The sequence below is a fragment of the Ischnura elegans genome, chromosome X (genome assembly GCF_921293095.1).
Source record: "Ischnura elegans chromosome X, ioIscEleg1.1, whole genome shotgun sequence".
Lineage (NCBI taxonomy): Eukaryota > Metazoa > Arthropoda > Insecta > Odonata > Coenagrionidae > Ischnura > Ischnura elegans.
The window spans coordinates 115,215,265-115,231,130 of record NC_060259.1 but is presented as its reverse complement, the minus strand read 5'-3'; the positions used below and the strand labels follow the sequence as shown (position 1 = coordinate 115,231,130).

The 15,866-nt window shown below is 39.4% G+C and overlaps 1 protein-coding gene across 11 annotated transcripts in view; it reads right to left on the bottom strand.

The window, feature by feature from the left end:
- The window catches only part of LOC124171709 (rho GTPase-activating protein 190), a 647,547-nt gene that overhangs the window by 186,374 nt on the left and 445,307 nt on the right, over nucleotides 1-15,866 (bottom strand). For 9 of the 11 annotated variants that reach the window (XM_046550979.1, XM_046550973.1, XM_046550982.1 and 6 more), the window contains one exon: nucleotides 3,668-3,916. The exons of the other annotated variants lie outside the window; for them this stretch is intronic. In XM_046550979.1, coding sequence (XP_046406935.1) covers nucleotides 3,668-3,916 — 249 coding nt within the window. The remainder of the gene's footprint in view (nucleotides 1-3,667; nucleotides 3,917-15,866) is intronic. 11 annotated transcript variants of the gene reach the window in all.

Sequence of the window (15,866 nt, the reverse complement as noted above, 5' to 3'; positions counted from 1 at the left end):
GGGAAAACTTAAGAAACTGTGACTGCACTTACACTAGCAAGAAATGTTACTCCTTCAAAAACATCCAGAACATTAATCGATTGCTTGATAGCATCCCACTGTGGTGGAGTAATGTCCAAGTTGAAACTCAGGTTAGAGGCAGCTAATGTTATTTCTTATTTCTGTTCCAGAAGACGCCTCATCATTTTCAAAAGCGAGTTCCATCTTGTGGGTTTATCCTGAATGAGCTTAGATTGAAAAGTGGTGAAAATAATTTTTTGAATGTCGGTGTATTGATGGTATGCGTTCAGCCAGGGGCCCGCAGTATGGTCGTTGAAGTCACCGACGAGACCCAACATTTTTTTACTATTATTTTACCGAAAATTTCGATCCTTCATCAACTTTGATGCATAATTGCAGAGACGTTGTTCCAACATAGAAAAACAAAACTGATGTCAGGGAAAGCCCGCATCCATGCAGTATTTGAATCTGTGATGATCTTTCCGATGAGTGCAATATTTCAGGAGCAACAGCTGAATGCGTGATGTCAGGTACCCCAATAGTCAATTTTGTTCTGCCATTATCAATTTTTTTAGGGGTTTGGAGTGGGGAATAGGGGGGTTTTCAGAGTTATCCCCGATCATTTTCGGTCGCCCACGTCGAACGATATCTATCTATTATTCACCACTCTAGGCCCCGTTTCACATGGATGCGGACAGTCCATACTACGCTCCCGAGTGCCAAATTCAAAGTAATTGAGGTATTCGAGATCGTACTTTAAGCATAATTATTCGAGATCTCAAATACCGTAGTAAAAAAATTTCCATAGAGTTTTGGCTTCATATAAACTGAGCATGCGATAATAAATTTGGGTATCTTTGCACACCAGACAAAGCCATTTTTCAGTGTATGTTGTGCATTGACGTGATCAATCCATTATTTTGATATTTTCTGCTGAAAATTCAAACTATTGCTAATAGAATAGTATTGTGGTTATTTAATGCCTCAAATGCTTCGATTGGTGCATGTTTATTGTTTGGGGAAGTTATGTGAAATAACGTATCGCATTTGTTTCTGCAGACTAAAAAGGTGGAAGGTGATAGAACGATCCTGCCTCAGAAACCTTTTCTATCATCTATTATCTACACTAAAAAGTCCACTAAACATTCTTTATGATGAGATTAAATTTGCCTTTATTTAATAAAAGTTCCATTTTGAGTGTTGAAAAAAATTGTCTGAGATAAACATCATTACAAGAATACATTGAGTGTATCCCCAACACTGCAATATAAACGATTTGAATTAAAATTGGTAACATAAGAAAAGATATTAATTTGATATTATTTTACCAAAATATAACGCAGATATTATGCTGATGTCACTTAAAACAAAAGCAAGCTGCAAGAAACTGTGACTAATATAACACGCATGGTAAGATATGCAAAAAAAATGAAAAAGAATACGAATCTGATGGCCAACAAAACTTATATGTATGAATTATTGATTTAACAATCTCATTAAAGACTGCAAATCATGAGAAATAATGCAGAATTTTTTAAATGAAAAGCATAGCATCAGCATTTCACATACGTCATCGCTAACAGTACATATATATTACCTGCATCTAGAAGCATAATTGCAAGAAACACCCTTACAGCGAGGATTTTGTCGCGGTGTTGGTTGTAAAAGAGTTCCTATTTTGTCTGCGTTATATCACATGGGGAATACTTCTTAAGATATTCCGCTAGGATCAGAGTCCTTTCTTCTATGTCTTCAGATCTACACCGCAGGCATTACCAGCAATTATGAAGGGCAATAACGCTCACGTGCTTTGAATTAATATAACCAACCTTCCAAACACTTGAAGTTCTCGATTCTCAATCTATCACTGAAATACTCTGCTTTAGCCTTAAGCATAGCCCCTTTCTCAATAGCTCCTGCAGATTGAAGTGGACAAAACCAACAGAACAAAGCTCCTTTTAACTCTTCATATTCTACTTTCCTTGGGTGATTCTATTTTTTTTTTTATTATGAAGAGAAAATAGGAAGATAAATTAATTACGCCACTCTCATATTGCTAAATTATTTTCATTTTCTCGCTAAGATGTGTTAGGTGATTTTTGGCCATGGTTTCTACCTTTACATGCTCTCTATTCACGGAACTCATGGACGTGCGGGTATGCTGCCGACTGCTTACTGCCGCCCGAGGAACAAAAGAAGATCAAAAATTTGCCTCGCCTCAGTCATAAGAAAAGTTTTCTCGCCTTGCCTCAGTATTTTCACCAAAATGAACTCCTTATTCATCGAACGACGGTTTACCACATGAATTTGAGACAGCACTCCATGTAAACTTCATTTCTAACAGATCGCCAGCAATTACAGAGATTAGAGACTCTTGTTGAAGGTTCTTCGGCAATGGACACTCTCGCTATGGTGAGTGCCAACACCAAAAGGGCTTAGCAAAAATGAATATTTTTTACATGCTAATCATAGGATCAAATGACAAGGGTGCTCCGCGTCAGATCTCTCATAATGGTCAATGGGGGTCTTGGAATAGCCTGTACTGGCTTTAACGCGGTTCCACTGTATTAAGTAATAAGGGAGGTATTTGATTGAATCAAATCTATTGATTTGCTAGGCTTAGATCTATCCTTAACTTCCAGCCCAATTCCCAATAGGCATGGAAACTCTGCCATTAAAGTTTGCAAGAAACTGATGACTTGATACAACAATCACTTTAAAATAGATGAGTGATTCTTAAAGGCTTGAGTATAGCAGACCTCTTCACAGGTGCAAGAAAATTGCCCGGAATGACAATTACACAATTGCTGACACATGAAATGCTCTGAATCTATGAAGAAACACAATCATGCTTACCTTGTGGGCCAGCTATTGAAAATGTAAGCACATCAACAGCAGTAACCATTTGACAATGGTAACAATCCTCTCAATCTATTACATTAATAATCCTTCTTAAGTTGTATTCCTAAACAGATTCTCTTAAAAAGCTGAACTCCACTATCTGTGCAAACAATATATTTTCTTTTGAATGTAACTGGCTAAAAAAAGAATCTTCATTGGGTAAAATTATCAATGCCATAAGAGGGAAAAATGGACAAAACAAGAATCAAGCTAAATACCTACAATTATAGAATGAAAACTCGACATTCCAACTGAAAGAGACAATGAGCACAACGATACCTAGCAAGCAGAATACTAAAAAAGAATAATTCTTCAATCAGGACAAAAAGTTATGGATGGCTTCATACAACTAAAGAATTATCTCTTAATAACTGAATTTCACTGGTGACTAAGAAGAACCCTAAAATAATCCATAAGATGTATTTTGACTGCTGAACATTACCTAGTGATGACAGCATTGAAGCCATTAAGATAACCTCATGTGCTCAAGCTACTGGAATGAAATCTGGATATTCTGAAATTTGGGTGCACACTGGTCAAACTGTGAGTAGTACGCATCAAACTACTGAACTGATAGGCAGAGCAAAACTACTCTGTCAAAACATGCTTACCTGTAGGAAGTACATACATGCAATGACTTCACAAATTACATGAAGCATGAAAGTTAATTAGGTACATGCAAATCAGGCAATCAGTCCACGAGCATACCCATAATAGCAATTATCTACAATGGACTGCAGCATCCAAAACAAAGAGACATGAATACCTTTCTCACTGGATTCACAACCCCCCCGCGACCTCTCCTCCTTAAAGCGATAGCTAAGCAACCCAGGCCCATCCGAGAGGGCTGAAAACGGTTGGATTGGTGGCACTCGGGGAGTTGCAACTGGTATGGCTGTGCGTTTCTTGCGGGTCCTCTTGTGAGGAGTTGGCTTACGATTAACTTTAGAGTAGGTGTCCAAGCCCCTCTGCCGGCGCTCCAGTGAGCTCCAATCACTGTCCGAATCGGAGAAGGCTATGGAAGAGGAGGAGCCAACCACTGTCAAAACAAAATCTTTCACACACAATTGGTAGGGGCTAACATTTATTTGGACACAATACAATGATAAATTTCTTGCCAAATACACACTACAATGCTCAGTTAGCATAAATCCAGAAAGACTAATGGTTTCCGTGGCATATAAGCAGGTGTAGAAATATCATTATCATTTGAATAATGACCAAGTACTCTCAAATAAGTCTTCAACAAATATGCACATGAAAAACCAGAAACATATCAACCCTGTCCCCTTTATGACATACCTTCTTGCGCCCTTCAAAGAGTTCCGCCCCGACAACCTTCCCTCCGCAGTTGACCCTTGCTAATCCCTCAATGAGGTATCAGGGGCCCAACTGTGTGAAGAAGTGTGCGAAAGATAGACAAAGAAGACTTCCAGAACGGCTTGAGCAGGCAGTTGGGACGCAGGGTCATTGCACTTGACGGGCGATAATGGGTAGGGGAGGTACCTGGCTAGGGTTGGTGACTGAATATGCGGATACCCGGTTGTGTCTATTTGGTGAGAAGAATAAGTTGAGATCATAAATATATGAAGAGGCTGAGGGAACAATGTCTTGGTCGAGGATGAGCACATTACCTGGAAATTCACGCGTAGTTATATGCGTCCTCAAGTTCACGTGGTAATCATATATTTATTTATTTAATCCAGTCCAAAAACAGCACGAGGCCAATTAGAGAGGATAAACAATAACAGGAGAAACAATTTAATAATATAAAGTATCGTAACCATTAATGAACAAAACATTTTCAACAGTATTTACAAATAAATAACAAAGAATAGTAAATTTTATCGGGTGTTGTGAGGAATAGGGGACAAATTACGATAGTGAGGTATGAAAAAAATGTATGAGGTATGAAAAAAATGATCAAATTTGGAACACATTCGGCATAGGAGTTAATGGAAGGAGGAAGTCTGAATAGAGAAGAACGTTTGGAGACAGAAAGGCGGGGGGTGAAAATATGAAATAGGCCACTCGACCTCGTCGTGCACGAAGGAACGCGAAGCGGAAAAAAGAAAGAAGGTCAGATGATCTGTATTTGCAATTAATGATATTCAAGAAAAGTCTCCGGTCATTGAGGATACAGCGATCAGCTAAAGTAGCAATGCCAAGAGAGGATCTAATCTTATTGAGGGAGAAGTTACGAAAAGGCAAGTGGCGGTAGCGGACAATAGAAAGGAAAAAAATTCGAAGGGCTTTCTGGGAGCTTTCATAAAGAAGGTGGGGCCGTAGACCAGATTTGGCAGCAGTATTCTAGGACCGGAGAGACACAGGAAAGGAAGAAGATGCGTAGAGCAAATAGATCCAACACCTCACTCAGGTGATACAGCTTACCCGCCAAAGACATAGAGCGGGTGGAAATGGAAACCATTCGGAGAACTATTTAAAATTCGTAGACTAATATAAAAATAAAAGATAGCAAAGTAACTGACATAAACGAATAGGAATGAATTATAGCAGTGATTTTAAAACATAATAAGGAAGAAAAAAATTTGACCCCACTGGGACTCGAACCCCGAACGTAAAAATCAAATGTCTCGTCCTCGCACCTTAACCCACTAGGCTACGCCGCTTGCTGTACAAGGGAGAGTAGTCGATGAAGTCGTAGTGCGCGGAATCTTTACATGCGAATATCTTTCGAACCCGGGCCTATGTGGAAGAAAGCCGTGACACTTTTTCTACCTTACCTATATTGTTTCAGGAAATAACATCGTCATTCAGATCCCGAACATCACTTTGGCGACCTCTCCTTGTAAGCAGGATATTAGGACATTTTTCATAATACATAGTGTAATTGTGGTCCCGGCGAAAAGCCTATGGTAAATGCATGGCGCTATTTGATAACACAAAGTTTTCAATATATGAAATATTTTGAAATTACTATCATCAGGCTTGGTCCCCAGGAGCAAATGGAATTCATTTACACGAACTACAGCAAAAAATTTGTCAACAAAACTAGTTATGCCAGCGTAAGTAGCTAAAAAATCAGTGCTCCTGACTGTTTTCCATTAAAAGTGTGCAACTGTAAATAATAGTGCAACTTTGGAGGGAAAGGGCTTGCCTAAAACCTTAGGGTGGGAATCCAGGGGAAGCAGAATTTCTGTGAAAATATCGTGGCTGACATAATGCCCTCATTTACTTGCTTACTACTCGTAAACATCACGTCGACAATGCTTTGTAGTTTAACATGTGAATAAGGCCACGTGGGGTATTTCTTACAATACTAATTTTTCAGACTAAGAAATACCCCACGGTTTCTGATTTCAGAGGAGGTAAGATGGCTCTGAACGAGATCTCTTTTAGGGGAGCTGAATGGCTCCCCTAAAAGAGTTTTCGTGTTGCCAATTTCGAAGGGCATTTGATGATTCCATGCATTAAGTTTTCGCATCAGCAACTTGCTATCTATCCACAAGGTAGGCTGCGTCTGGCTGTCTTTCCTCCTGGAAGCGCTGAATGGTACAGTATGGACTTGAACTAAATTCATGAGAGAATATGCAAAGGGCTTCAGTCTGTGACTAGCAAGTGTCTTAGCAAAAACAGTAGAGAAGCAGCAGTGGCCAGGACTAACATGACAGCAGTGACCAAGAAGATGAAAGTGAGGAGGAGTACCTTAAATATTAGGGTCTATTTGCCACCAAATTATTTTGCAGGCTACTCGTAATGAAGAGGCACTTCCAACTCTAACCATGAACTTTCCTCTAGAACTCCTCCCCTTTCCCCCACTCCAAGAGATATTTCTTTCCAAAACCTTTGTTTACTCTCTCCTTCCCCCTTTTTCTGATCTTCCTGGCACCCAACTTGTGCACCCCAAACCCCTCCTCTAGCATTTCCCCCCACCCTCTGGTGATGGAGCTTGAGTGCGTCATAAGAAAACACGGCTCCCAAATATAATCTCCAGCAAGACCGAAGGCCCTCTACCCACCACTCTCCCTTCCTCCCGCCCTCTTTATCCTGCCCCCACTTCCTCTACCAGGCAATACCTATTCCACTCATACTAACCCCAACCCCTTTGAACGTTTTGCGGCTGTGGAGAAGGACACGGTTGATCTCCCCTGGCAACATGAACAAGTTTCCAACTGGAGAGAGGCAGGAGAAGTATTTTCCATTATTAGGGAAATGAAGAAGAAAACTTTGTTATCCCCTTTAATTTAATGGCTGTGACACTTGTTTTGTCATTTCTTGACACATTTTTAGTCTGTCCAGGCCCCCTTTGAGACTTGGTAGATTAACATCCTCTCCCACTCAGCTCACCCAAAGATACACCTGGGTTACCTGCCTTGCTAATCCCGTAATTGACCCTAATGATGAAGCAAAAACATGTAGTCAAATTAAAAAGGGTATGTAACATACTGGGAAAAAATTAACAAAAAATCAACCTTATTTTTAATTAATTATTTAATTTCCATGGGACAAGCTAAAACATGACGTAGATCTGAATTTATGACCTTATTTTTAGGTTTTATCGAACTACAGTAAACTCTTGATTTTACGAAGTCAGTGGGGCCGGAAAATTGGCACTTCGTAAAATCGAGTTTCGTAATTTCAAACCTTTTTCATAAGTCATGAAAAAAATGTTCGCTTTTGTTTCTTCTGCCCTTTTTTGTCTTTAGTGGTCTTATTTAAATGTTTTCGGTGGTTATTCTCAGTATTATTCATAGAAAAGGCTTTTTGTTATCGATTTATGCTGTGAAAGATCGTTAAATAATTATACCACCATAAAATTCCCATTTCTCGTTCATATTTCAACATCAACGATCGCTTACGAAATTCCCGACCAGTTTAGAAAACGTAATCATATAATGAATTGCAAAGTTTCTTTGAAGAATTAAATGCTATAAATTTGAGGTTAGGAGCGAAAAACAACTATTACGTTCGTGTAAGATATATATTTGTTTCCAGCACCCACGGAATTTCAGCGGCAGCCGGCCTAACCGCCATTTATGTCCTCCTTTATCGCTCAGTGACGAGAAAAAAAAGAATAACGAGGGCCTTAACCCGTTCCCAAAATAACCTTTGTAAGTTAATATTTCGAGTTACTCCGTATTTTCAGTTGAATGTGCTATCTTCTCCATTAGTTATTTTCATTGAGATTCAGTTACGATTATAAATTACGTAGGATACGATTATCTTCTGGCGAATATTTGAAGTAAATTCTGTTTGAGTTCTCCGTCCGGATACTGTGCTCCATCATCTTAGCAGACATTGCTACGAAAGACTTTATTCTTCATCAGGACCATATTCTTCATACCGGGTATGAAGTGCTATGTTCATATAGTATGTCTCTCTTCTTTTATGCTGACAGGAGCAAGGTTCCAACCGGAACACGACAGGAGAAACATCTTCCATTATCGGAGAAATAAAGAGAGAAAAGTTATTATCCGCATTGATTGTTTTCCTACAAGAGATGTTTCATCATTTCTCAATGTGTGTGAAGTATTGGTTCACTTGCGTGAATTCCCGAAAATGACACACAAAAACCTGTACCTTCACCTCATTTAGTTTTCGTGTTCCTTTCTCCGCCGTATTGAAAGTTATGCAAAGAATCATTGACGTAGAGAAGAGATTTTCTTAGCTTTAGCACTAAAAAATAGTCGCGCCATAATCGTAAATAAATATAGTGAGGAAAGAGCAAAGAAAATAATTTCAATTGAAACGTCAGCAGAGAAGAAGAGAGACAATTATAAGTGCGGCACCATTTCCCCGGCAGTGGAATATACTTCTTCAGCCTCTCTCCGGTTAATAACTTCCCCCCGTTGCAGGTAAAGATGAACCATGCCCTTCTCCATAATCGGGGAACGTTCCCAGTGGGTGGGGTGAATAAGAGTGGGATGGGGATTGCCTGAGGAAAGAAGCGGTCAGCATATGGTGGGGTGAAGGGGGCAGGAGAAAGAAGGGTGGGGAAAGGGCCTTCAGCTCTGCCTCAGTTTACATTTGGGGGGCGTATTTTTCTACGACGCACTCAAGCTCCGTAACCTTAGGGGGGGAGTGAATGGGAAATGCTGGGGAAGGAGGGGTTTGGGATGCGTAAGGTGGGTGACAGCAAGATCAGCAGAAGGCTGCGGGAGGAAGTAAACGAAGACTTTGGAAAGAAAGATCTTTCGGCATGGGAAAACGGGGAGACACGCGAGAAGAAAGTTCATGGTTAGAGTTAGAAGTGCGTCTTCATTACGAGTAGCCTGAAAAATAAGTTTGTCGTTAATAGAGCCCAATACTTAAGATATTTAAGTTGTTTACTCAGGAAGGCTATTGTATACACGAAAAGATACTACTAAACAAATCTGTTATTTTTTTCCTTTAGCCCTTCTCCATCGCTGCTTCCACCATGGTTTCTAACTTGCATAAATGGGAATGAAATTGGGGACCTAACTCGTTAGCCAGATCAAAATATCTTAATGTTTGGAGGGCAGCGTGTGCTACTTTTTTATTTCGTGAAATTACTTCCTCACTTTCATCTTCGTCGTCACTGCTATTCTGACTAGTCCCGGCCGCTGCTTCTTCCGACGTATGTACTGGCGTCCCATTGTCGCAAGCCCGGATATCATCGTCAAGGGCAATATAATCGTTTGATGTTGCGCGCTGAGCTCTTCCTACTTTTTCCAAGAATTTTTCAAAATCATCTTTTAAGCCTCTAATCTCCTCCGCGATTTCATCCGCTGCAGCTTCCTGAAGGTATAACGTAACGAATCAACTATAGCCGTGATATTATAGCAGTAGAATTACTAGTAGGCTAGTTGTATCAATTACCAACCTTGAGAACATCCTCATGATGCGCTATCAAAGGGAATCCGGCCGATTTCCAGCAATTTGCGATTGAAGTGGAGGAAATAAAGTACGTATTGGAACAGTGTTCCTGCAATGAAAAATGACAATTTTACTAACTTGGCCATTTTAGCAAAGTTAACAAAATCATTATTTCTCATCACAGAAATACGGTTCGGAGATGTACTTGAATGCCTGATTGGCAGGAGTGCGATGCAAACGAAATTATTTTTGATGATGGCATTGATTGATAGATTTTCAAAATGCAGTCAGAGCGGTCACTTTTGGGGAGAAAGGCCCCCGCTCGGAGGGCCGAAGAGAGGGGCCAGCGAGGGTGAGCTCGTCGAGGAAAGGGTCCCGGATTAGGGACCCTTCGAAGTGCTTCGGCGAAAAGTAGTCAAGTAGTCTTCGAAGTACGTTCACAGCAGCCTGCCTTGCAAACGTACCAGGTACCTTCCCAGCAGTGCAAAGGGTTAATTAGGAGTGTACGAAATACCCTGCGCGACCTTCCTGAAATGTTAAACTACGAAGTATTGTCGATGCGATGTTTACCAATAGGCACGTAAATAGGGGCATTATATCAGTCGCGATATTTTACTTAACTCCTACTTCCCCTAATTTCCCACCGTGAGGTTTTAGGCGAACCCTTTCTCTCCAAAATTGCACTATCATTTACGATTTCACACTTTTGATGAACCACAGTTGGAAGCGCTGATTTTTTTAGCTACATACGCCGGCGTAACTAGTTTTGCTGACAAATTTTTTGCCATAGTTCGTATAAACGAATGCCTTCCGCTCCTGGGGACCGATCCGGGGTTCGTAAATTCAAAACATTTCGTAAAATCGAAACTTCGTATAATCGAATAGCACCATGTATTTACCACAGGCTTTTCGCCGGGACCGCACTATCACTTCCTATAATCGAAAACTTCGTAAAATCCTGCTTCGTATAATCGAGAGTTTACTGTACTATAACTATGATAAACAAACTTAAATGATGCCAGAAATACATCGTGTTTTGGACTCATTATTTTCTAAACTTTGTGTAGATTTTTTAATTTTGCAATGTTGGTTTACTTTCGAGAACTCATAAAAATGATACTTCAATGTTTCCCTTCTTTAGATTTTGGGTTTAATTCTTCACCGTATTTAAAATGATGCTATGCATCATTGATATAGAAAAGATTTTTTTTAATTTTACCGCTAGAAATACTCATGCCATAAACACATATATTTGCACAGAAGGGAGAAAAAACTAATTGATGATAGAATTAAATTCTTCTTGGATTTCTGCCCGGGCAAGGCAATCCATCTACCTCTCTGCCGACGCTTCAATCGAAGACTTTTCCATTGTCATCATGCGCGTTAATACCAACCCGGCAAGAGGTAATTCATTTATAAAATTCTCTCTCTTCCTCTCTGCAGACTTTTCAATCAAAACTACAGTGGAAGCCCCTTATAACGACAGCTGTTGGGAACAGAGAAATCTGTCGCTATAGTGAGTTGTCGTTGTTACCGAATGCAATTACATCGTCACAAAAAAATCACTCATCAGGCGTCACCATGGCTGTTTCTGCCGAGAGGCAAAAATTGCAGCATGATAGCCGTTTTAAATCATTATTTTGAACATTTAATTCACTAATGATCATATTCACTTGCAATCTATGATCAAATCATATGTAATTATGAAGGATGCTATATGCCGAGGCATTAAGAAGTCGATTTTAAAAGTCCCAGCTTCAGACTCACTCGTACTGAACTGTGCATTATCAGCTGTTATTATCCTTATTTCTTGGATGCTCCAAATATACATGTCATAACTACCAGTTATGGCTATGCATCAGACTATTAAATGCTAAAACTTCGGTATCTGTTCAAAATTCATACCTTCTATCTTTCCGAGTAGTAATGAAAATGATGGGTGGCTGCTGCAATTGGGTGACGAAAGGAGCGTGATAAAATTTTAGGGTTCCACATGAGCATTGCAATTCTATCTTTTTCAGGTTAACGGCGGAATGAAGGTGGAAGTAATCTTCTTATGCTTCAAGTCTGCCTGTATGAATGATTTACTATCGTGTTTCAAAACAGCCGACTCAAATGCTATCGGAATCATGAAACCGAACAGCATTACGGCATCTAAAAGCATATTAGTCATATCAATTATCTTCGGTGGAAAGGGTGAAAAACTGTTTCAAATAAATAGAAGGACAAATGATAAATGAAGTCCACTCTTTGTCTGTCTGTTAGCAATATTTATGTTTCGTAGAGATTCACGCAATCAGACGCAATATCAGCGGACGTAGAGACCTCTAGCGGCAGTGGCGCACACTTTTTGATAGGAATGCTGACTGGAACTGAAGGACGCTCGTAGTGTTAGGCGGCAATAACACAATTTTAACGTTTCTTAGTTCTATTGGTGGGTGGGCTGGGCAATTGTCAATGAATAATAGTACTTTTTTATTCCTTCCACCAATCCTGGCATCAAACGCTCGTGACCACTGCGAGAAGATAGCAGCCGTCATCCAAGCATTTTTATTTGCTTCGTAAGTGCAAGGGAGAGTTTAAACTCCCTTAACACATCGGGGATGGGCGGATTTCCCCACCACGAACGGTTTTAACTTATCAGAACCATCCATATTGGCGCATAAAAGAACAGTTATGCGGTCTTTACTTTTCTTCCCTCCTTTGCAGGGGTCCGTTCGAGTGGCGAGAGTTTTGTCCGGGAGAAGGTTAAAATATATGCCCATCTCATCCGCGTTGTAAATATCGCAGGGGCTGTAATTGTCCAAATAGTCTTTAAGGAGCCCAGCCTTCCACGGAATTAACGTCAACACTTGATGATTCACCGGATAGTTTGTGAAGGGATATCCCCTTCCTATCTTTAAATCGTGCAAACCATCCATCCGAGCACTAAAAAATTGTCTTCACCAAGCCTCTCACACAAATACTCAGCTTTAGCCTTCATCATTGGGCTGGTGATAGGAATCCCTGCGGCTCTTTGCTTGCAAAACCACGAAAAAAAGCGGTTTCAAGCTGCGGATGCTCTCCGGGCCGCAGGTGTTTTTGAGTGCTTGGACGCCCTTCGTTAAGCACTGCCGAACGAATTTGTTCTTTTTTCTTTAAAATAGTGAACAATGTCGATGTATTAATTCCAAATGGCCTCGCTATTTCACTCTTTGAACACTCCACTTTCACAATCTGCAATAATTCTCATTTTGGTTTTTAAATCCAAGGACTTGCGTTTACCAGCCATGGTGCTAGCAGACGGGCGGAATAATTTTTAACCTCACTGCGGAGGCACGGGAGGGAGATGACAAAAGAGCAATGAAATGTGTACTCGAGAAATTTATTAAGGAAAGAAGAATAGGAGAATACGGAACATGTAGACGTCGAAGAAAAAATGCCGTTTTAAAAGCATTGAATTCCAGAGATGTGGCACGTGGTCAAAAAGTCAACCTGTCGTAATTACGAATGGCGCAAGAGAGGAATCGAATCATTATCGCTAATACGAATTTATGTTACATTTAAATCATAGGGTTTAAAATGGTTCCTTGGGTAGCTGTCGCTAATTCGAGCTTGTCGCTATATCCCGTACTCGTTATAAGGGGCTTCCACTGTAGTTATTTGCTTTGTCCTTTACACACTACTATTTATTTACGATTATGGCGCAACTATTTTTTATCTCCAAAACTAAGAAAATCTTTTTTCTATAACAATGATACTTTGCATAATTTTCATTACAATGGAAAAAGGAACACAAAAACCATAGGTGGTTAAGGTACCATTTTTTGGGATTCACACAAGTGAACCAAACCCAAATTCACCCAAATATCAAATGTGTGAAATGATTAAACCAGAGTTGCAAGAAAAAAATGAATGTGAAAGATAATAAGGAGGCTTCTCCTTTTATTTCCCCAAAAGATGCTTCTCCAGCCTTTCTCCAGTAGAAACCTTTTGGCAAAAAAAAAGAAGGACCTACCATATAAACATGACACCTCACACCTGGCATGAATGACAAATAAAAAGTCCTCCATTATAATGTCCGCAAAGATGATGGAGCATGGCATCCAGACAGAGAGCCCAAAAAGAATTTACTTCAAATATTTGCCGGTAGAAAATCATATCCTACGTAATTTATGACCGTAACTGAATCATTATGAAAATAACTAATAAAAATATCATACATTCACCTGAAAATGCTGAGGGAACAACAAAAATTAACCTATGTAAGTTATTTTGGAAACGGGCTAAGACCCCTGTTTGTTTTTTCTTGTCACTGAATGAGAGAGGGCAACATATATGGCAGCTAGGCTGGCAGCTGTTAAAATTTCGTAGGCATTGGAAACAAATATCTATTTTATGCATACAGTCGGATCCAGATTTAACGTCTTCACATTTAACTTCTTTCCACATTTAGCATTTATTTTTTTGGGTCCTGATTCATTCCCTATTAGGACAATGTAAAGATTTTCTGTATTCAGTGTTTCTGCATTTTGCGTTTTTCCGCATTTATGGTCGTATATATTTTTCCCACACAAGATTTTTTTGCCCAATTTAACATTTTTTCATGATGGTTCATGCAAATGATTATCCAAATCTTCAAATTTCTGCTCATCAACAAGAAGAGTCTCATGAAAGTGTACCAAGAGTCGATAGAAGGTACTGGCACTTTTTGTATCAGATCCAATCTAATGGAAGTAGGTCATCCCTTAATAACCTCAAACTACCTTATCCTTCACTTATTGAACTTGACTTCGATGATACGTGACAACTGATGACACGAGTTATCCTCCAAGGGCCGCTACAATTATGGTTTTCCCGTAATGTTTTCAATTGATGGCTTATGCCCCTTTCAACTCTACTCCCTACGGGCAGTCCATTGATAGCCTAATATTTTTCCAGTCGGCTACTTTCTCTTTTCAAAAGAGGAGGCCCAATATCATTTGCGCAGTTCACTAGAAGATTCTTTCTATAATCAATTCCAAGGTCAGTTTCCACGGAGGAACAGCGAAAGAACCGAGGAAGTGTTTCCCCTGTCATGATTGTGAGTGAGAGCATTCTTTCCCTACGGAACAACATTATTTTACATCGTAATTTAGATATCCCGGAGCCCATTTACCGACATGTGGCTGGTTGATATCGCTGTTGATTCAAAGATATTTATCTGGTGGTAATTTATTTCAAAAGAGAGTGACAATCGGAGTTTTGATGAACTATAACGGTCCATGACTCTAAATAAATAGCTCATGCTGGAAAAAAAATCACTGCATACTCATGGTAAAATAGATAAGCGCGGAAAAATATGAAAATCCGGCAGGAATCCCTTGGTGGTTGACTTGGACATCATAACCCTGACAAAATTGCCAAACTCCAGAGGCACTGACAATTTTTCAGATGAAATCCAGTTGTGTTAACCCGTTAACGCCTAGCGGTACCATATGGTACCAGCCGGAAGCGCAATGCTAAACGTAACTTTTTTGTCACTTATTGTAATTTATTTTGATTTTTGAGAGCTTAAACATAATAAGAATGTTTTTATATACATTTTCCCGAAAAGTTTGCTTTTTAAAAGCTGAAATTTACGTACTTAGAGCCGTTTGAAAATTGAGAATTTTCAGCTATGCGAAAAAAACGGAATTTTTAGTGCAAGCATTTTGATTTTCTTTACTTGCGTCTTATGTACTCATAATACGTAGATGTTTTTATGTAATTATGATTGTTATAACATGTACATTTCATATTAAGTATGGTTTTTGTATGTGAGCCTAATATTTGGGATGTTATGATGCAAACCATTTTGGTGGTACCATATGGTACCGCTAGGCGCTTGCACTAGGGTCAATCCATTTCAAATCACCCAATATAAATAAAATTTGTTGCTCAACATTTTTAATTTTCTTGATTTTTTAATCATGAGTTCCCTATGGGTAGACAGTCACAAAACACTATTTGAAAAAAATTTAGAAGCTATATTTTTTTTTTGGCAGCCATTTTTAAAAGGGCGGCTGGGCAAATTTTGATGAAAAACGTGGTTTGCATAAAGTTAAATTACGAAGCTATTTTAAAAGATATCAGAATAATTCAAAAACCAGTGAGTTTAGCATGAAATGAGCTATCGGAATTCATTGTTTTAATTTTTCTATCATGAA